This window comes from Alligator mississippiensis, chromosome 12 (assembly GCF_030867095.1).
Source record: "Alligator mississippiensis isolate rAllMis1 chromosome 12, rAllMis1, whole genome shotgun sequence".
In the NCBI taxonomy this organism is placed as follows: domain Eukaryota; kingdom Metazoa; phylum Chordata; order Crocodylia; family Alligatoridae; genus Alligator; species Alligator mississippiensis.
The window spans coordinates 29,868,414-29,886,829 of record NC_081835.1 but is presented as its reverse complement, the minus strand read 5'-3'; the positions used below and the strand labels follow the sequence as shown (position 1 = coordinate 29,886,829).

General features: G+C 46.8%; 1 protein-coding gene across 3 annotated transcripts in view; it reads right to left on the bottom strand.

The window, feature by feature from the left end:
* The window catches only part of EFCC1 (EF-hand and coiled-coil domain containing 1), a 120,714-nt gene extending 117,970 nt beyond the window's left edge, over window positions 1-2,744 (bottom strand). The window contains exon 1 of one of the 3 annotated variants that reach the window (XM_059715846.1): window positions 1,856-2,744. In XM_059715846.1, the coding sequence (XP_059571829.1) occupies window positions 1,856-2,641 (786 nt within the window). In that variant the 5' untranslated portion in view covers window positions 2,642-2,744. The remainder of the gene's footprint in view (window positions 1-1,855) is intronic. The other 2 variants (XM_019495473.2, XM_014596826.3) reach the window with 2 other exon arrangements.
* Between the last annotated feature and the right edge of the window lie 15,672 nt (window positions 2,745-18,416).

Below are 18,416 nucleotides of genomic sequence, written 5' to 3'. Positions count from 1 at the left end.
GAGTCCTCAGACTGCACTTCTCAACTCTGGCTACGTGTAAGTCCCAAAATATTCCTTTGACAACTGGCATCCTATTTTTTGTTCTTGCAAACATACACTCTTTCTTACACTTTAGACAATATGACATTATATAAAGTTGCTGACAAATCAAAGGCCACAGAAAAAGATCAAAATACACTTTGGTTGCTTGTGCTTTACTAGAAGAATCAGCAAGTTACTCCAGCCCAGCTCTGCAGCATCTGTAAAGATCAGGAGCTTCAGCGGAGCTCTTTGGTGCTTTTAGCTAAAGCTGATCGGCTATTAAATAAATGTCAAAAAAGCCCTGCTAAAGCGCCCAATTTCTAGACGCTGCAGAGCCAGGATACAGCAACACGCTGCCTCTGCTGGACATGTGAGGGACACTCAGCACAGGAATGTACTGAGTTTAAAGTAAAGCGCTAGGTTTTTTTGTTTGTTTGTTTGTTTGTTGTTGTCCTCTTCCCCCCCCCCCCAAAAACAACATCTGCAAGGAGCTATTCTTTACTAAAGGCAAGAATGATCCACTTCAGCCTAATGGCCCACAAGGTAAGCATGGCTAAGATGCACCAGTTTCTTACCAAACAACACACAAGGCTATGATGCATCCAGCATCAACTCAGCTGGAATGAGCTGGTATGCATTAGGAGCTTGATAAGGGCATTCATAAGGGCACCTTCCTACATGAGTCCAGAGGAGGAGACACAATGAGACAACTTTCCCACTTCACCCCTAGATCCTCAACTTCACTAAATTGAAGTTGTGTACTTGTTTCAGAAAACCTTTCACTATTTTAAGAAACTATGTAGTATAGCTCTCAATATCTGATAGTACATCAAGAAAAAGATTGTCCAAGCAGATTGTACACAATAAAACTAATAAAAACAAGAAAAAAATACCAAAAAAAAGTTATTGTTCTTCTACAAACTACTTACATTTATAGTCACTAATTAGAAACCAGATATATGATCAATACTTGATTTCCCTCAGGTTAATATAATCAGCTTTTTTGATGTTCATTAAAAAGAACCCAACATCTTCATATTCAAGTTGTATCAATATTAACACAGAATTTAGCTAAAAAAAGGAAGTCCTGATGGCCAAGGAAAGCAACTTTGCCTGAAGATTCAAGAAATGTTTCCAGCATGAATGAAGAGTTCCCAGCTGACCTAGCAAGATAATAAATTTTCATATTCTCTTGTGCACTTCCACAGACAATTTCTTCAATACACTTTTGGAGCCTTAACTTGTTAAGCAGGATATCCTGTTCACTCTAAAACCAGCAAACATTTGAATGAACTCAAACCTGCAGCTCTTCTCTATGGTGCTTTGTCTTCCTTGAAAGGCCAAGGAGAATGCGCAAGAGCTACAACCTGACAAGAAGTTTGGTCTGAACTTGGATCCCAGAATGTAATGACCTTCCTTACCCAACAGTAGGACTCACCCACCAGTGATTTTTACTTCCAGCCGGTGACAGGTTACTTGTGCTACAAGTTAAATGTAAACCAAGCTTGAATGCAGCTCTTCAGCAAAGTACCTAGAAGCCTGTATTCCCTGGAAGAGGGTTGCCTTCAATTATCAACTGATAAACCTACTTCAAAGCAGCGATGCAAACCTGCACACACTGGCTGCCCACGGGCACCCTAGAAGCCGCAGGCAGACCTACCACAGCCAGCAACGCGCCCCCTACATCCTCTTCGCCCTTGCCTCTTGCTTAGCTCCTCAGCCCGAGGCGCAGGCTGCCTGCCCGCCCACCCTCCCTCGCAGCACCGCCGGGGCGGAGGAAGGCGCCGAGCACTGCGGGCCGGGCAGGGTGCGGGCTCCGCGCCGCCCTGCTCACCTGCAGCGCCAGGCACCGCGCGTCGCTGCTCTGCAGAGCGGCTCGCAGGTCCTCCACCAGCTCCCGCAGGCTGGCGTTCTCGTCCTCCAGCTTCGCGATGCGGTCCTCCGCCTGCTCCAGAGCCACGATCTCCTCGTAGCACTCCCGCGAGCAGGCGCCGGGCGGCCCGGGGGCAGCGCCGCTCCTGCCGCCGGCCCCCCGGCCCCGGCCCCGGCGGCGGCGTAGCGGGCTGCGGAGCCGGATCTGCGTCTCGATGTGCTCGCTCTCCTCGCCCACGGGCAGGCGCGCCAGCGCGGCGCGGCCGGGCGGGCAGCCGGCGCGGGTGCTGAAGTAGCCGCAGAGCCGCGCGTGGAACTGGCGGAAGGTGAGCTCAGCCGACACGTCCCGGCAGGCGGCCGCGTCCTCCTCGGCCCCGGTCCCGGTCCCTGCCCGCAGCCCCAGCACGTGGCACAGCGTCTGGAAGTCCTCGCGCGGCAGGCGGCCGTCGCCGGCGCAGTCCAGGTGGTGGAACACCTCCTGCAGGTACTGGTCCAGGCCCGTGGCCAGCACCACGATCTCGTTCTCCACGCCGCGGTCCAGCCCGTAGTGGTAGGCCAGCGCGCTCACCAGCCACTGCATCCTGCGCGCCGGCCGCCGGTACGGGTCCGGCTCCCGCTCCGGCTCCGGCCCCCGCTCCGCCGCCTCACGCGCGGCCATGGCTCCCACCTCCCCGCACCATGCCGCCCGCGCGCCGCTGAAGCAGGCGGCCCCCGGGCCACGGCCGGGCCGGTCCCCTCCTGCCCGCATCAGGGTGCACGTGCAGCCTACTCCGCGCCTTGGCCGGCAGGAGCGGAGCGGAGCAGGGAGGGACCGGGCCGGGCCGGAGGCGGGGACTGGGACGGGGCGGACCCCGAGCTCGCGGCTCCTCAGCGTAGCTCGGCGCTGCTTTCAGGCGCGGTCTTGGGTTGGCTTCCCCCGCTACTGAGCAGCGCAAGAGCCCCTGCAGTGTCGGCCCGGCCCGCACTGCACCTCGTCGCGGCCGCATTTGCCCCCTCCCCCCCCCGGGACGGAGACGCAGTGCTTGTGGCTCACTCACTCGCACACGCTTGCCCCTCGCCTAATGGAGGCTCATCACTTTGTGTTCCTCAAACAGAAGGCAGAGACAGCCTCTGGCTCTGGTTGATTTTTTCAAAGTACTGAGTTAAAAGGAAAGTGTCCTGTACCCATTGCATTTCTACGACAGGCTAGTTTCTGCCTGTTAGGTTTCCTCCTCTCAAACCCGTTTTCTGTCAGCTGAAGACAGCTTCAATTGCCCAAGTTGAAATATGACTGTTCTGATATTTTCAATGGTCTTCAGGGGAGATATATTCTGATTTTCTCATGTAAAAATTAAGCAACAAATGGAGGAGGGGGAAGGGGACAATAGGTCAGGCTTTCCTGATACATTCTTGGCCAAAAAAGAAAAGAGCACAAGACCATTTTTTTCATTGGTCCTGGTCTCATAAGAGCTGTATTTTTTACTTAATGGAGATAGAATCCAGGTCTTAGGACTTTGATTAAAAAATGTCTTCAGGAAAAGCTTCTTTCTGGTAACTTCAGTATGCATTTTGCCTGGGAGGACTGCAGGATTAACAGGTTCTTCTGTGTCTGCTTAAATCAATGGGAGTCTTTTCATTGCTGTCAGTTGACACTGCATCAGAGTTTAAATTCTGAGTTGAAAATTGTGACCTGCTTTTAGTGTCAAAACACCAGGAGCTTAAATTGTGTACAGTGTCCTGTGAATGCAAATGTACTGGACCCTGTTTTGTGCTACAGGTCCATGCTTCCAACCACATTATAAAAATGTCAGAAATAGTTGCTTTCTGAAAATATCTATAATTGCTTTTTGCATCTTAATATCTCATTCACATGACAGTATACTACTTTCAAATACATCTGCGACATTTCATTTTAAATTACCTATTTTTATGCAAATATACAAGAAATAAAGGCATATTGGTACTAATAAAGATCCAGTTTATTTCTTTCCCTTAAGTTTTTGGAGGTGTTATTATTTCTTCTTTTTTTTAAATCAACAGCTGCTGCTTTGGAAAGATTTCTGTTTAGTTTCATTCTGCAGCATTTTTTCATTTGAGTTATTTAAACCTCTCAAATAGGGGTTTATAATGGAAATGCTCTTTACAATAGCAGCACTACCAAGTGCCACAATAATATTTCAGGAGGATTTTTTATTAAAGGTTCAGCATAAGTAACCCTACCACTATTTTTGTCTGTACAGGGGTTGTGTTTTCTTAAGTGTGAGATTAGGCTAAGCATTCATTTCTACCATAGCCTAAAATGTGTTATAAAGACCCGTTTTAGCAAAATATTTGAGTATTCATATAATTTAAGCATGTGAATATCCCCATTTATGTTCACGGGACTACTCGTTAAAATAAAGCACTTGCTAAAGTACATTACAGAATTCAGGCTATAATTTGTTGTTTGGTTGTTCATTTCGTTGCTTGTTCTCTCACTCATGAATTTTTTTCACCTCTGTAGCTGTGATATCTTTTTTAGCACAAGTCAGTTTGTGATTTATAACATATTAAAAGAAATAAGTTCAAATCACTGTGGTTTCTAAGACTATGAAATTTGAGATTTTCAGAATCTATTGCAGGGGTAGTGTAAATTCTCTTTAAAAATTACAGGGGTGTAGGTTGTAGCTGTGTTAACATTTGAACAAACAATAGTCAATATTCAATTTGTTTTATTCAAATGCTAAAAAAATGTTTATTGTAAACATGTTTACCTTTTTGCTTTAGTCTTCTTATTGACTTCAGTGGGATTCCTCAAGCAAGATCTGGGGCAATATTTGCTGAATGGAGTAACTGTCCTTAGTTCACACTGAATGAGAATGGTGACTTAATTCCATCTGCTCTGAATCACCAAGAGAAAACATCTTTGTGGAACAAAGGGCCTATTGATCTGTCCTCTTTAATAAAAATCAGATTTATGATTATTCATATGGTAAAATCTGTACATTGACAGCACACAATACTGTTTTCCTGAAGAGCCCCATTTGGCATTTATGCTAAAAAGTCTGAAGTTCCCCTGGGGCGCTTGGGGCCCCCCCAGGATCAGGCCCTGTTATTCTGAAGGTCTGAGATCTGACCCCTCATGTTTTCTGTTCTAAGCATGTGTTAGCCAAAACAGTAATTTGTTTTATGGTGATGCAAACATCAGGGGCTTTAAAACCCTCTTTCTAGTGCATTTCTGATTTGTTAAGGTAGTCTCAGATCTAGTTGTGAGGGGCATTTTCTCATTTTTTTTTCTTATGAAGTGTTAAACAATAACTATTTATCTTATATAACTCATTCTTGATTAGTAGGAGGAGTGGCTAGATTAATAAATCTTTCCGTTGATAACTCTCTTTTTTAGCTTGTTAGATTCTCTTAAAGGTAGTACATTAAAATAGTGGATAAGGGTCTGCAAACTTTTAGGGAATGGGAAAATACAAACCATAAACCTAGAATTTAGAGCAGATATCATATAAATCCACATCTGCCATTTCGCCACAGCAGGTGAACAGATCCCAATAAGTTCCTGGGAGGTAGATGTTAAAACAATTACACTTGGTTTGATCTAGCTATTTTAAATTGTACAAAATTTCCCAAGTGGAGATCATTGATTTAGAGACTGACAGAATCTTTACTAGACTAAAGATATGTCAGCATAAATTTTATTGCACCATCTGCAGTTTCTAGTTGAGTTTCTTGGTTGTATCTCTTGCTAGAACACAGGCACTAAGGGGCCTTTGTTGAACTGCTCACTGCCCATCTGCTATTCTTCTGTTTCAAAAGAATAGAGGACAGATAAATGACATGATAAATCTCTGGCTTTTCTTTTCGTACTATAACAAGAAAATGAGTAGGGCAGAGTGATGTCAGCTCAAGTTCACTTAAGTTACATGTGTGAAATAAATTGATGATGGTTATGAGCATATAATGCTTTGCTCAAAACTACTTTGGTTGTAGCATTTTGTTTCCTTTTTCTAGCACAGGTCTGTTAAAGACGGTCTGTGGGCTGGAACTGCTCCACAGAGCCCCCTAATCTTGCCCTCAGTGTTGTCCCTGGGTCTTATAGTTGGCCCACGCAGTCTGCACCAGACCGCCTGCCCTCGCCCCGCCTCCACATGTGGTGTGCATCCCAGACTGTTTAGAACAGATGCCACATGCAACACAGATCCCAGAACAAGTGCCATGAGCACTAGATCCCACAGGGCCAGATAAGTTTAACACCTCTGTTCTAGAAAATCACTGATCACTTTAAAGGTGGGGTTTTTGAGAAGGCGTGAGTTGTTTGTTTTGCACAATGAAGTATTTCAACAAATACAGTCACACTTTATTTTCAAATGACAGAATATTGTAAGAACAACTCGACCTCTCACTTCAGCCTGTTTTCAGGGCTTCTGCTTTGAAAGGGGCAGGCTTGCTTTTGCTTACATAACACCAGAATTCACACACACTTAAGCCTTTTTATAATGCAGCGCCACCAATGTTAGCATTATTGGAAGGTCTCATTTAAAACCAATGATTTTATTGCCATGACTTCAAAAGCTAAAATTCCTTTCCCACCATCATCTATAAGATTCCATGTGCCACGTGGTACTGGAATCTATAAGATTTTCAGTTTCTAGGAAGTGGTCTGGGGGTCTTCATAGTTTCATAGTAGCTAGGGTCAGGAGGGACCTGAACAGATCATCTAGCCTGACCCCCTGCAGGAATGAATGCTGGGTTCACAAGACCCCAGACAGGTGATCATCCAACCTCCTCTTGAATTTGTCCAAGGTAGGAGCGAGGACCACTTCCCTGGGAAGTTGGTTCCAGATTTTGGCCACCCTAACTGTAAAATATTGCCTTCTGATCTCTAACCTAAACCTATTCTCCATCAGCTTATGACCATTGTTCCTCGTCACCCCAGGTGGTGCTGGGGAGAAAAGGGCTCTGCCTATTTGCTGTTGACCGCCCCCCCCGATGAGCTTGTAGGCAGCCCCACTCTTAAGTATAACTCTTGAATTTATATTTAACTTCTCCCCTGCTTTCACAGAAGACTTCACAGATGAGGTGTTCTCAGCAGAACCTTTTACAAGTTACCGGCATCTCAAAAAAAAGAAAATGGGGGCTATCTTGCTTCTTGTTTTTTAAGCCTGCTATACTTCAGGGCAGTTGTGTAGATACATTAACTCACAAAAGAGAATGATAAATATGTTACTGTGTCTCTCCGTAACATGAGGTCCCTAACCCCATTACAAAGAGATATAATAGGGATGGATGTCAACAGGGCCATCCATGGGGGAGGAGAATCGGGGCAACTGCCCCAGGCCCCATGCTTTGGGGGGCCCCATGGACAGTGCTGATATGCTCTGCCACTGCAAAGAGCTGCTGGCTCTGCCACTGCTGCTGCCACCAAACACTGCTGGGTCTGGCTGCTAGCCATCGCCCCCACCCACCCCCCGCCCCTGCTCTGGGCCCCACACAGTCTGATATGCCCCGGGTCCCACACACCCTTATAGACAGCTCTGGATGTCAAAGAGCAGGATGGCCCGTGGAACCCATCATCCAGGCCGCGATGCTGGCCTTGTGTGGGTCCAGTCTGTGACTCTCCCCACTCCACAACAGCTCCACTGCCTGTGGCTCGTGCTCTTGCAGGTCCGGGACTACACCACATGCAATGCCTGCTCTGGCTAGTCAGGTACACAAGCTGCACGCTGATTACTCCAACTGGTCCAGGGTGGGTGCCACATACAGTGCAAGTCCTGAAGTGTGGGTCATGTGTGGTGCAGTCCCAGACTAGCCAGAGTAAGCACTGAATCCAGAATGTGGGGTAGTAGGGTGGCAGTTCTGTGGGTCCCCCTGCATGCTGGATTGGCACCAGATTTGGCCAGTTCAGAACTCCATTGCTTGCAGTGCCCACTCCAGCTGGTCTGGGACCTATGCTGTATGCAGCATCCATAGACCAGTCTGGAGCCGTACCTCCTGATGAGCCTGACACCCTTTAGGACCGCCCCTGGGGGCCAGATGAGTTTGACACCCCTGAAACAGAGGCATAAGGGTCTTAGCCTTTAAGAGCCAGGCTGTGTTGGCTGGAAAGCCTGTACCCCTGACTGTATAAGCCTAGTTTCTGCCAAGGCTTAGCAGAAAGGCCTAGCAACAGAAGGCAGAGGAGCTTCTTCTGGCTGGAACTTAGACTGGATATTGTCATGGTGAGTAGGCCTGGGGAAGGGCCAAAGCTTGGGAAAGCCCAGCAGCCATAGTGGAGGACTGAGAAAAAGCCAGAACTGGATGTAAGTCAGCAAAGACTGAGCAAATCTGGAGGCAACTTGATAACAGGAGCCTTAGCCAATAGGCATGGAGAAGCTGGATAAGGAGCAGGGAGGCTGCAGATAGGAACCCCATAGAAGCGAGTGGACTTTGGGGATTTTTGCCAGTACTTGGGACAAGTGAACTATGTGGATTAGTTTCTTATTTGAGGGCTAGTTTTCTTATTTGGGGGAGTAAGCCTGTTACCATATTTACTTGACTATAAGATGACCCTGGTTACAAGATGACCTCCCCCTGCAATAATTAGATTCTGTATCTGGAAAATTTATAAATTTGATATAATTTTCCATATATAGAATCTAATTATTGGAGTTTTGTACAAATTATTAGCATTTTGATAGGATCCCAAAACATTTCATGTAATGACTGAAAAACTAATAAAATAAATACTACAATACTGAAGAGAATTGCGGAATTATTCACTGTAACCTACAAAGGGGAAATGATACTGGGCACAGAAACTTCATATCTAATACCTCTAAAAAGAAAGGGTCTTGCTTATTAGCTGGACAACCCATAGGTAGGAATTTATTTTAAGAAAACATTAATCTCTACCATCAATTGCATGAAGGTGGATGTGCCAGTGAACTGAACCTCACTGTATTTACAGTCAGGGTGCAAAGGGAGTTCCAAGTGGAGAGTAGGTCCTTTAGTGTGTCTTCACACTCAGATGTGGGAATTTAAGGGCCTTTTAAAGCCCTTAAATTTCTCTCTAAAAGTGTTATCATGAATGGAAAGTCTATTGTTTGACTGAGATTTGAATCACAACGGGAAAGCACAAAGTTGTTAATTGCATTGTGGAATTTCTGTTCAAGAAATCTAGTCTACCTTAGGGAAAACAACTGACACATTACATATTCTGCAAAGGAAATGAATAGCAAACATCTGTTTATATCTGAAACACAGGTGTCTCATTTTACATTTCTTGGTTAGCCAGCAGCCTGATTTATTTCAGAGTTGTTAGAGGAATCTAGTGATTCTTATTCTTTTTTTTGCCAATGTCATTGGAACAAACTCTTCTCTTTATTACCTGGGATAAATTCAATATAGATTAATGAAATTATTCCAGACACGCTGGGCATGTCTATACAAGACATTTACTGTAGAGCTGACTAATTAGCTCTGCAGTAAAGTCTCAGCATCTACATATGAGGTCCTATGTCCGCAGTAAACTAATAAACACTACCATAGTATAGTACTTGTAAACACAAGTACTGTCCTGCAGCAACGTTATTTAGTGCACCACAGTGCACATGTGGACACTGACATGACTGGCTGGGGCACGAGGGTGCTTCAGTGCTGGTGCAGCTTGCCAGTTAGCAGCCTCATGCTCCAGCCAGCCCCTCTGCAGCATGCTGAGTTGGGTCAGATCAGATGTGGGTGTAGTCTGACCCCCACCCAGGTCCCCTGCCAGCTAGGGCTTCTTTGACCCAGCTCAACATATGGCAGTCCCAGACACACATGTAAACATGGCGCCCGGGAGCAATAAACTCCAGTGCAAACTGCGCCAGAGATTATTGCATCATACTAATAGCACTTGTAGATGCATCCACTAATGGGAGAATTGAGTCCCAAAGTGCTTGAGCTGAAGTCACTACCCAGTTTCTGCTTAATTTTCAGATATGTACTTCTACAGTTGGATTGAATAATTCTGGCCAAGATTTAGACAGCAAAGAACATCTGGTGTAAATTGTTTTGATTCCTGTTACACTACCCCTAAATTATTTCAGAGAAGCATTCTCCCAATATGTATTTTCACTTCTGCTATCTATATAAGTTAGACTGCAGGTTCTCAAGATAAGTGTCCAATTATTTCTTTACCCTGTAAAGTGCCTTTTCTTTAGGCATCTCAAAAATTTCACCAACAATAATTCATTTTACAATACCTCTCTTTTACCAAAGAGTCTCGAGACCAAGGCACATGGAAATTAAGAGTTAGAATCAAAAACAGTCTTAGGTACTGCATTACTGAGTGCTGCAATGCCTATTTTTATGCACTTAGCCTTGAAGTGGAATCCAGAATTCTGAGTTAGGCACATAGGCCCTTTATACAGTGCATGAAGAGAATTAGGCTACTCAGATTAGAACCAAAACAAGCCAGTATGGTTGAAAGAAACCTAGCGCTGGCCAGTATGGAAACACCACTTCCTAGGGCAGTGGGGGCCTATCTTTTGTCAGACATGCCACAATTTAGCTCCACACCCTCCTCAAGCATCACTCTAATCCCCCTCCTGTGCCTGTTCTGCTGTTCTGTTTCTTGCTTCCTGCCTGATCTTCTGACCTCCTTTCTGCTTCCTGCCATATCTACCACTGTGCTGCTTGTCCCATCCCTGATATGCCATGTGCCACCCACAAAGGCTGTGCGCTGCAGGTTAGCCACTCCTGCTCTAGGGTTTAAGCATTTTACTGGGGACTGCAGGAAGTAGTTACCTCCAGTTGGGATTAACAGCCCAAAACTCTCGCCTAAAGATATGTGCTTATGGTCTTTCATCTGAGAATAGAACACGGAAAACAATTTTGTTTGAAAACACAGCTGCAAATAGTGTGGTGGTGGTGGTGGTAAAATTCAGCCATGTGGTAGAATTCCCAGGGTCAATTTCTTTGTCTGAGGTAATGCAAACTCACATTTCCCACATCCCAGGAGCATGCTTAATCACTGCAGGCTCTTTCATTCCAGCTGAAGCTATGCCACTGTAGAAAATAATTTAAAATTGATTATGCCATAAGGATAGAAAGAAAGAGCAAGAGTAAGCCTGAACCTTTAGCCTAGTGCAGGGGTTGGCAAGTTTTTAAGATCAGTGGGACAAAATAATGCAGCTTGGTCTTAGGCAAGCTCCCACTTGCAATCTGACCGCTGCCACTGCCCACCATGGAACTGCTGCCACCATGCTTCTGACCCATTGCTGAATGTCCTCATACTAAATTGCTGCCAGTGTCCCTAACTCCATAAGATGGGTGAAATTGCTTGTCAGACTGGATCTGGCCTATGGGCCACAAGTTGCCAGCCCTTGGTTTAGTGGTTAGGGCATTTACCTGGAAGAGAAGAGTCCTGGGACACAATCCCTGCTCTATTTATACACTTTAAAATAGTCACTGGAGCAGAGCTTCTCTCCTTTAAGTGAGTACATTCATTGTTAGACTGGAGAATCATTTTACTCTTGCTTTTTCGCTTTAGTTTACTTAATCTTAAACTTTTTTGTTTTTGCAAAGTAGGAGGATGGAATAACATATAAGTCAAGATGCTGCCCCAGGATGTGGGAGATGTGAGTTTGAATCCCCTGCAGCAAAAAAGGGAATGAAACCTAGTTTTTCCACCTCTTGTGTGCTCTAATCACTGCGCAATTGCATAAGAAAGTGATAGAATCCAGTGCAAAAGATTTGCACAGCAACTGCCATTTTTGGCACTTATGCACAATTTGTGAGCCTGTTTCCTGTGTAGTATATCATAGTGCTTAGGGTTGGAAGAGACCTAAACAGATCATCAGGTCCGACCTCCTGCGCTGGGCAGGAATGCGTGCCAGGGTCATATTACCCCAGCCAAATATCTGTCCAGCCTCTTCTTGAAGACCCCCAAGGTAAGAGAAAGTACCACCTCACTTGGGAGCCCATTCCAGAGCCTTGCAGCCCTAACTGTAAAGTAATGTCTCCTTATGTCCAGCCTGAACCTTCTCTCTAACAATTTGTGGCCGTTATTTCTAGTAACCCCGGGTGGTGCCCAGGGTAACAGAGCCTCCCCCAGTTCCCACTGGTCCCCCCTACTGAGTTTCTAAACGGCCACCAGATCCCCTCTCAGCCTTCTCTTGTGGAGGTTGAATAGTTTCAAGCCCTTTAGCCTCTCCTTGTAGGGCCTGCCCTGCTGCCCCTTGACCGTGTGAGTGGCCCTTCTCTGGACCCTGTCAATGCTAGCCACATTCCTCTTGAAGTCTGGCACCCAGAATTGGACACAGTACTCCAACTGCAGCCTGACCAATGCTGCACAGAGGGGAAGGATCACCTCCCTGGACCTGCTTGTGATTCATCTGTGCATGCATGACAAGGTGCGGTTAGCCTTACTGACTGCTTCCTCGCACTGGTGGCTCATGTTCATCCTGGAGTCAACAATGACTCCAGGATCCCTTTCTGCCACTGTGTCGACAAGAAGGGTGTTCCCCAGCCTATAGGTGTGTTGCTGGTTCCTTCTCCCTAGATGCAGTACCTTGCATTTGTCTGCATTGAATTCCATCCTATTCTCATCTGCCCACCTCTGCAATTTGTCTCAATCTAGCTAGATTCTGTCCCTCCCCCGCAGTGTGCCCACCTCGCCCCACAACTTGGTGTCGTCAGTGAATTTGGACAGTGTGCATTCCACACCCACATCCAGATGGCTGATAAAGATGTTGAACAGTACAGGCTCCACGACCAAGTCCTGGGGGACTTCCTTGCCCACATGCCTGCAGGTCAAAAACAACCCATCCACCATCACTCTCTGGATGTGACCATCTAGCCAATTTGCCACCCATCTGACTGTGTAGGCATCAATGCTGCAGTCACCAAGATTTTTAAGAGAATGTGGTGGGAAACCATGTCAAAGGCTCCTTAAAGTCCAGGAACACGATATTCACCCTATCACCCTCGTCCAGGGACTTTGTGACCTGATCATAAAAAGAAACCAGGTTAGTCAGACAGGATCTGCTCTCAATGAACCCATGTTGGTTTCCCCTGATCATTACCTCCCCTGCTAGGCCCTTGATAATTTTCTCAAAGGTCTTCCCAAGGACCAAGGTAAGACTGACTGCCTATAATTGCCGGGGTCCTCCTTTCTCCCCTTCTTGTAAATGGGGACCACATTGGCCCTTTTCCAATCCTCTGGTACCTGGCCAGTGCCCTACGAGTACTCATAGAGCTGTGCCAGGGGCCCCACTATGACCCCCACCAATTCCTTCAGCACCCTCGGGTGAAGATCATCTGGACCTACTGATTTAAACACATCCAGCCCCTCCAAAAGTTCCCTAACTAGGTCATCCCTGACCCTAGGCCTGGCGGTGCCTCCCCTGGGTCCATCCACAATTCTAGTGGGGGAGATGTCCCAGTCCCTGTTCAGGAATATGGAGGCAAAGAATTCGTTGAAGAGGTCAGCTTTTTCATTTGCTGCAATCACCAGATTGCCCAGCCTATCCTGTAGGGGCCCCACATTACCCGGTACCTTCTTCTTACTTCCTATATATTTGAAAAAAGACTTTTTATTATCCTTAATTCTGGTCACTAGCCCTAAATTCATCTCTGCCTTGGCCTTCCTAACAGCCTCCCTGCAGTCCCAAGCAACAGAGGTGTAATCCTCCTTGGTGATAGCCCCTTGCTTCCACTGTTTGTACGCCTCCTTTTTTGCCCTCAGGCATCCCTGGATGCCTTTGCCTAGCCATGGAGGCTTCTTAGCACTCCTGCCCCCCTTGGTGTGCATTGGGACTGACTCTCTTTGAGCTAGGAGAATCATCTCCTTGAGGAACAACCACCTGTCTTGGACTCCCATCTCATTGAAGCTCCGAGACCCCAATGCCTCTCCTACTAACCTTCTTAGCTTATAGAAGTCAGCCCTCCTGAAGTCAAGGACCTCTGCCTTGCTGCTTGCTCTCACCACCCTGCGCTGGATAGTAAATTCCAGCAGGGGATGATCACTGTCGCCCAGGTGGTCAAGTACCCACAGACCCCTCACCAGGTCATTGTCTGTGGCAAGGACCAAGTCCAGCAAGGCATTTCCCCTGGTGGGACTATGCACCTCCTGGCTTAGGTGGAGGTCCTGTATCCCGGCTAGGAACCTACATGAGCAGTCGAACCTGGCTGACTGCTTCTCCCAGCAGATGTCTGGGTAGTTTAGGTCACCCATGACAACCACATCCCTTGACTTTACAGCCTCCATGAGCTGACCTGAGAATTCCAGGTCCAGCTCATCCCCCTGGTGAGGTGGTCTGTATTAGATGCCCACTATCAAGTCCCTTTCCCCATTCCCCACTTTCATTCTTACCCAGAGTGCCTCATTTTGCCCCTCCTCTGACCCCATCCTGATCATCGAAGATGTGTACTGCTCTTTGACATATAGCGCTACACCACACCCCTTTTCCCTGCTCTGTCTTGCCTGTGCAGCCTGTATCCCTCGATACAGTATCCCACTGTATCCCACTGTATCCCACTGCCCAGTCGTGGGTAGAATTCCACCAGGTTTCCATGAGCCCCACTAGGTCTGGGTTTTTACTAGCTAGCAGGATAGCGAGTTCCTCCTGCTTATTCCCCATGCTTTGAGCATTTGAGTAGAGGCATTTGAGGCCTCCTGTAGGTGCCTGTGCCTCCTACTTGTTCCTAAGTCTGCCCTGGCCCCTGTCACTTACCTGGGTACTACCTGTGCGCATCACCTGGCTTGATGGTGAAGTGTCCTTGAGTTCCCCCGGTGAACCTAGTTTAAAGCTCACCGTATGAGATCAGCCAGCCTAGAAGAAAAAACATGCTTACCTTTCGGGGAGAGATGAAGCCCATCCCGCCCGAGCATGCCCTTTATGCAGAAATGTGGGTCATGGTCCAAGAACCCAAGACCAGCCTGGTAACACCAGGTCTGAAGCCGCTGGCTGACCTCGCCGATGCATGTCTCATGGCACCATCCACGTCTGCTCACTGGAAGGATAGAAGAAAAAAACACCTGTGTCCCTGTCTCCTTGAGTTTTGCCCCTAGAGCCTTGTAGTCTCTTGTGATTCAGTCCAGGTTGCCCCTGGCTGCGTCATTCGTTCCCACATGGATGAGGACCATGGGGTAATGATCAGAGGGTTGGATGAGGTCCAGGATCATCTCCGGGGGCATGAACACCGCATGCCCCTGGAGGCTGTGGGGGCATGGCAAGCTCCTGCAGGCAGTAGCAGCACTGTCAGTAGTGGGAGCATGGTGGTAGCAAGCGGTGAGCTCCTGCAGATGGCCACAATGTTGTTGTGGGGAGGGGGTGGCGAGCGGCAACTGCCCACAGGTGCCGCTAGCAGTGTCAGCGGCACCTTTTTGCAGCGGCTGCACTGCCAAGCTCCGGGGATGCACATGCACCCGCATGCACTCCCTACGCGTAGCCAATGCCCACATGCTCCCTCACTCCACACCACGCACTCCTATCCACCCCCACAGATACACCCACATCCACCCCCACAGATACACCCACACCCTCCCCCACATCTCACATACCCACATAGTCCCACAAACCTATACCCACACCTCCATAACCCCTAACCCCTCACAATACACAAGAGTAAAACTGCATTTTAAGCTATTGTGCAATCACTTCTATGTACACTACACAAACACATGTAAATTAGGACAAAGTATTTTTTTTAAATCAAATTAATGAATGTTGTAGATCAGAAGTGGTCAACCTGTGGCTCTGGAGCCACATGCTGCTCTTCAGAAGCTAATATGCGTCTCCTTGAATCTTTGCACAAAGACACAGTGATCAGCTTCCATTTGGAAGCTGGTCCATTTGGAATCTGGTCACTGTGTGCTTGTGCAAAGATTCAAGGAGACGCATATTAACTTCTGAAGAGCCGCACATGGATCCGGAGCTGCAGGTTGGCCACCCCTGTTGTAGATGTTTGCTTTTTAGAATATAATTTGGTATTTTTCTGGTTTTGAGATGGCAAAACCCCTCACTGAAAGGAGTACTTCCGGGGGCAAGGGGAGGGACTTCTGGTGGCAGAGGTCAGGGGTTAGGAGACAGGACTTCCAGTCACAAGATAGCAACTGTGGGGCAGGGCACCTGCAAGGAGCAGTGCTACCCATGTGGCCCTCAACAGCTTGCCAAAACTCAGTAAGTGGCCCTCCACCCAAAACAATTGTCCACCCCTGTTCTAGATGCACCTCACTCCAAGGAGGTTGCAACTGGCATCTTTAACCATTAGGCCACAGTTTTCACATTATCCAGGCCCTTTCCAGCCTGCCTTTTGAAACTGGGCATTTGGGTAGCCAGGGGAGTAAAACGTGGGGAAGGGGCACAAGCTAAAGTGAGTGGCTCACTAAAATGGATGCAGCTCTAAATTAATCTGGATTTGTTTAAGCGCAGTAATTTACTCTGCTGTCCAATAATACTTGTGTTTGATAGTACTATCTGACAGTAAATTAGTTTACACTGGCCTAACTGCTGCACATGTGTACATGGTGATGCTTTACTGCACAGCAAATTAGTTTACTGCTCTGTCAAGCACATGCATAGATGTGCCCACAGGCTGTGTCTACACGAGACTCTGCCTGAACGGTAGTTACTGCACAGTCATTTACTACTTGCGTACACAAATACTAAATGACAGCTCAATAACTGGTGTTACTGTGCGATAGCATCTCTGAATAGCTTTTTGGTGACGCTTTGTGCTACACAATGCTACTGCACAGTAGTAACAAGCTACCACGCAGTCAGCATCTCATGCAGACATGGCCACAGAGTACAAAAAAGCATCCCTTATGGTTAGAACAAAGTTTTCCAGAAAAGTAATCTATGTCACTTTTTGTTCAGAAAGAGAATCAGATTGTGGGGGAGACAATGTTTTGTTTTTGTTTTTATTCTTTAAATTGTTTTTTCATTATGTACATTTACTCATAGTTAACAACTGCTCACAATAACAATCTCTAATCATCAGTGCCTTCTTACTGACTTTATACATGGAGAGATAAGAGGCAGAATTTTGTTTTTCATTTTTTGCTATCTGGGAGCTGTTGGCTGGCGGCACAGTACTGGATAGGGCAATGGGGCCCAGTGTCCCTGTGCCCATCCAGACTGGACCATGGGGCACAAGTACACTTGCCTTGGGCTCACTGCAGAGTTACCCGATTTTTACCTGCCACGTCTTGATGCGTAGATGATAATTTAAATCGGGAGGTGTTTAGATTTAACACAGCTGGCCGAGGAAGCGTCACCCAGATGTTACTGCATCAGTCTTGTCCTTGGATTTTGACTTCCCAGGTAAGTCTCACCATGCTTTGGGCTCCTGAAGCTTATAGGGGTTTTATTTTGATTCTTTGGATCAAATTGGAAAAGAAAAAAAAAGAACCCCAGCTGGGTTTGCCTCCCTGAAATGTGGAGGCTCCCTCCAGCCCTGGGGTGCTTCTGTGCTGGACCAGCATTTCCCAGCCAGGTCTGAACCCTTGAGCATGGGGCTTTCTTTGGCCCTGCCAAGTTATATGTGCTCAGGCACTCATGCACTACATCCGGCCTGCGCCTTTCCTTCTCTCTTGGCCAGCGGCCAGTTTGTTCCCCTCTTCAGTGCTAGGGTCAGAACTCAGCCTAGCTGGCTGTCCTCTGGATAATCCCCAATGAAGATAAACCCCCAAAACAGGGAAAAGAAAAAAAAGAAACAGAGCCTTAATTTGAGCTTGGCCACTTCTCCCATGGCTGGCGAAGTTCCTGGCGAGGCTTCCCACTGACTCCCGCCACTTTTCCCACGGTGGATCCAATGCTGTTGTCTCCTGGCTCACCAGTGCTCAGCCGAGCTCTCATGCTGGCTGGCAGTTGGCTCTTCATCCTCCAGAGCCTCTCCTCCAGTGTCTCAGGGCTCTGGACTCATTGCTTTTCCCCTTGGCTCCTCTTGCTCCCCTGAAGATCTTTTTGGCAGGCTTGAAATACCCATGCAGCTGCAGGGCAGTCCAATCCAGACTGAGCAGATGCTAATGAAACAAGGTTCCTGTGGCATCCTTTGTTCTTTCGGCGTTGCTGGTTCCCTTATGGCAGGTGGGTCTCTGGCTGCAATGGGTTTAATCAGACTTTTTCTCTTCCCTTTACATTGACAAAGTCCAAATCAACCAAAACTGTTCCTTTATAAAAGAGAAAATTACTGCTCTATAAATAGATCACTCCAAGTCCCTCTGAAGTCTATGTGTAAATTTCTGTAGACTTCAGTGTTAGGTGAATTAGACTTTTAAAGATGGGCCTGATGACTGCATTTAAACTTGTGTTTAAATTCATCCCTGTTCCTTTAATTTAACCATGGGAGTAGGATTTCAGGAGAACAAACTATAGGTTTCCCATGAGGAGTCGAGGGAAGCAAAAACTATAATAACTTTAATAATATTACATTTATACAGAACCTTTACCTGAAAGGTTCTCAAGTGCTACACTTGCTATATATAAACATTAATACTATGCAAAATAGCACTGTTTCGTTTCAACTTTCATTTTACCATTTTGAAGGGACAGTGTTTTGTTTCGACATTTTGTTTCATTTCAAAGCAC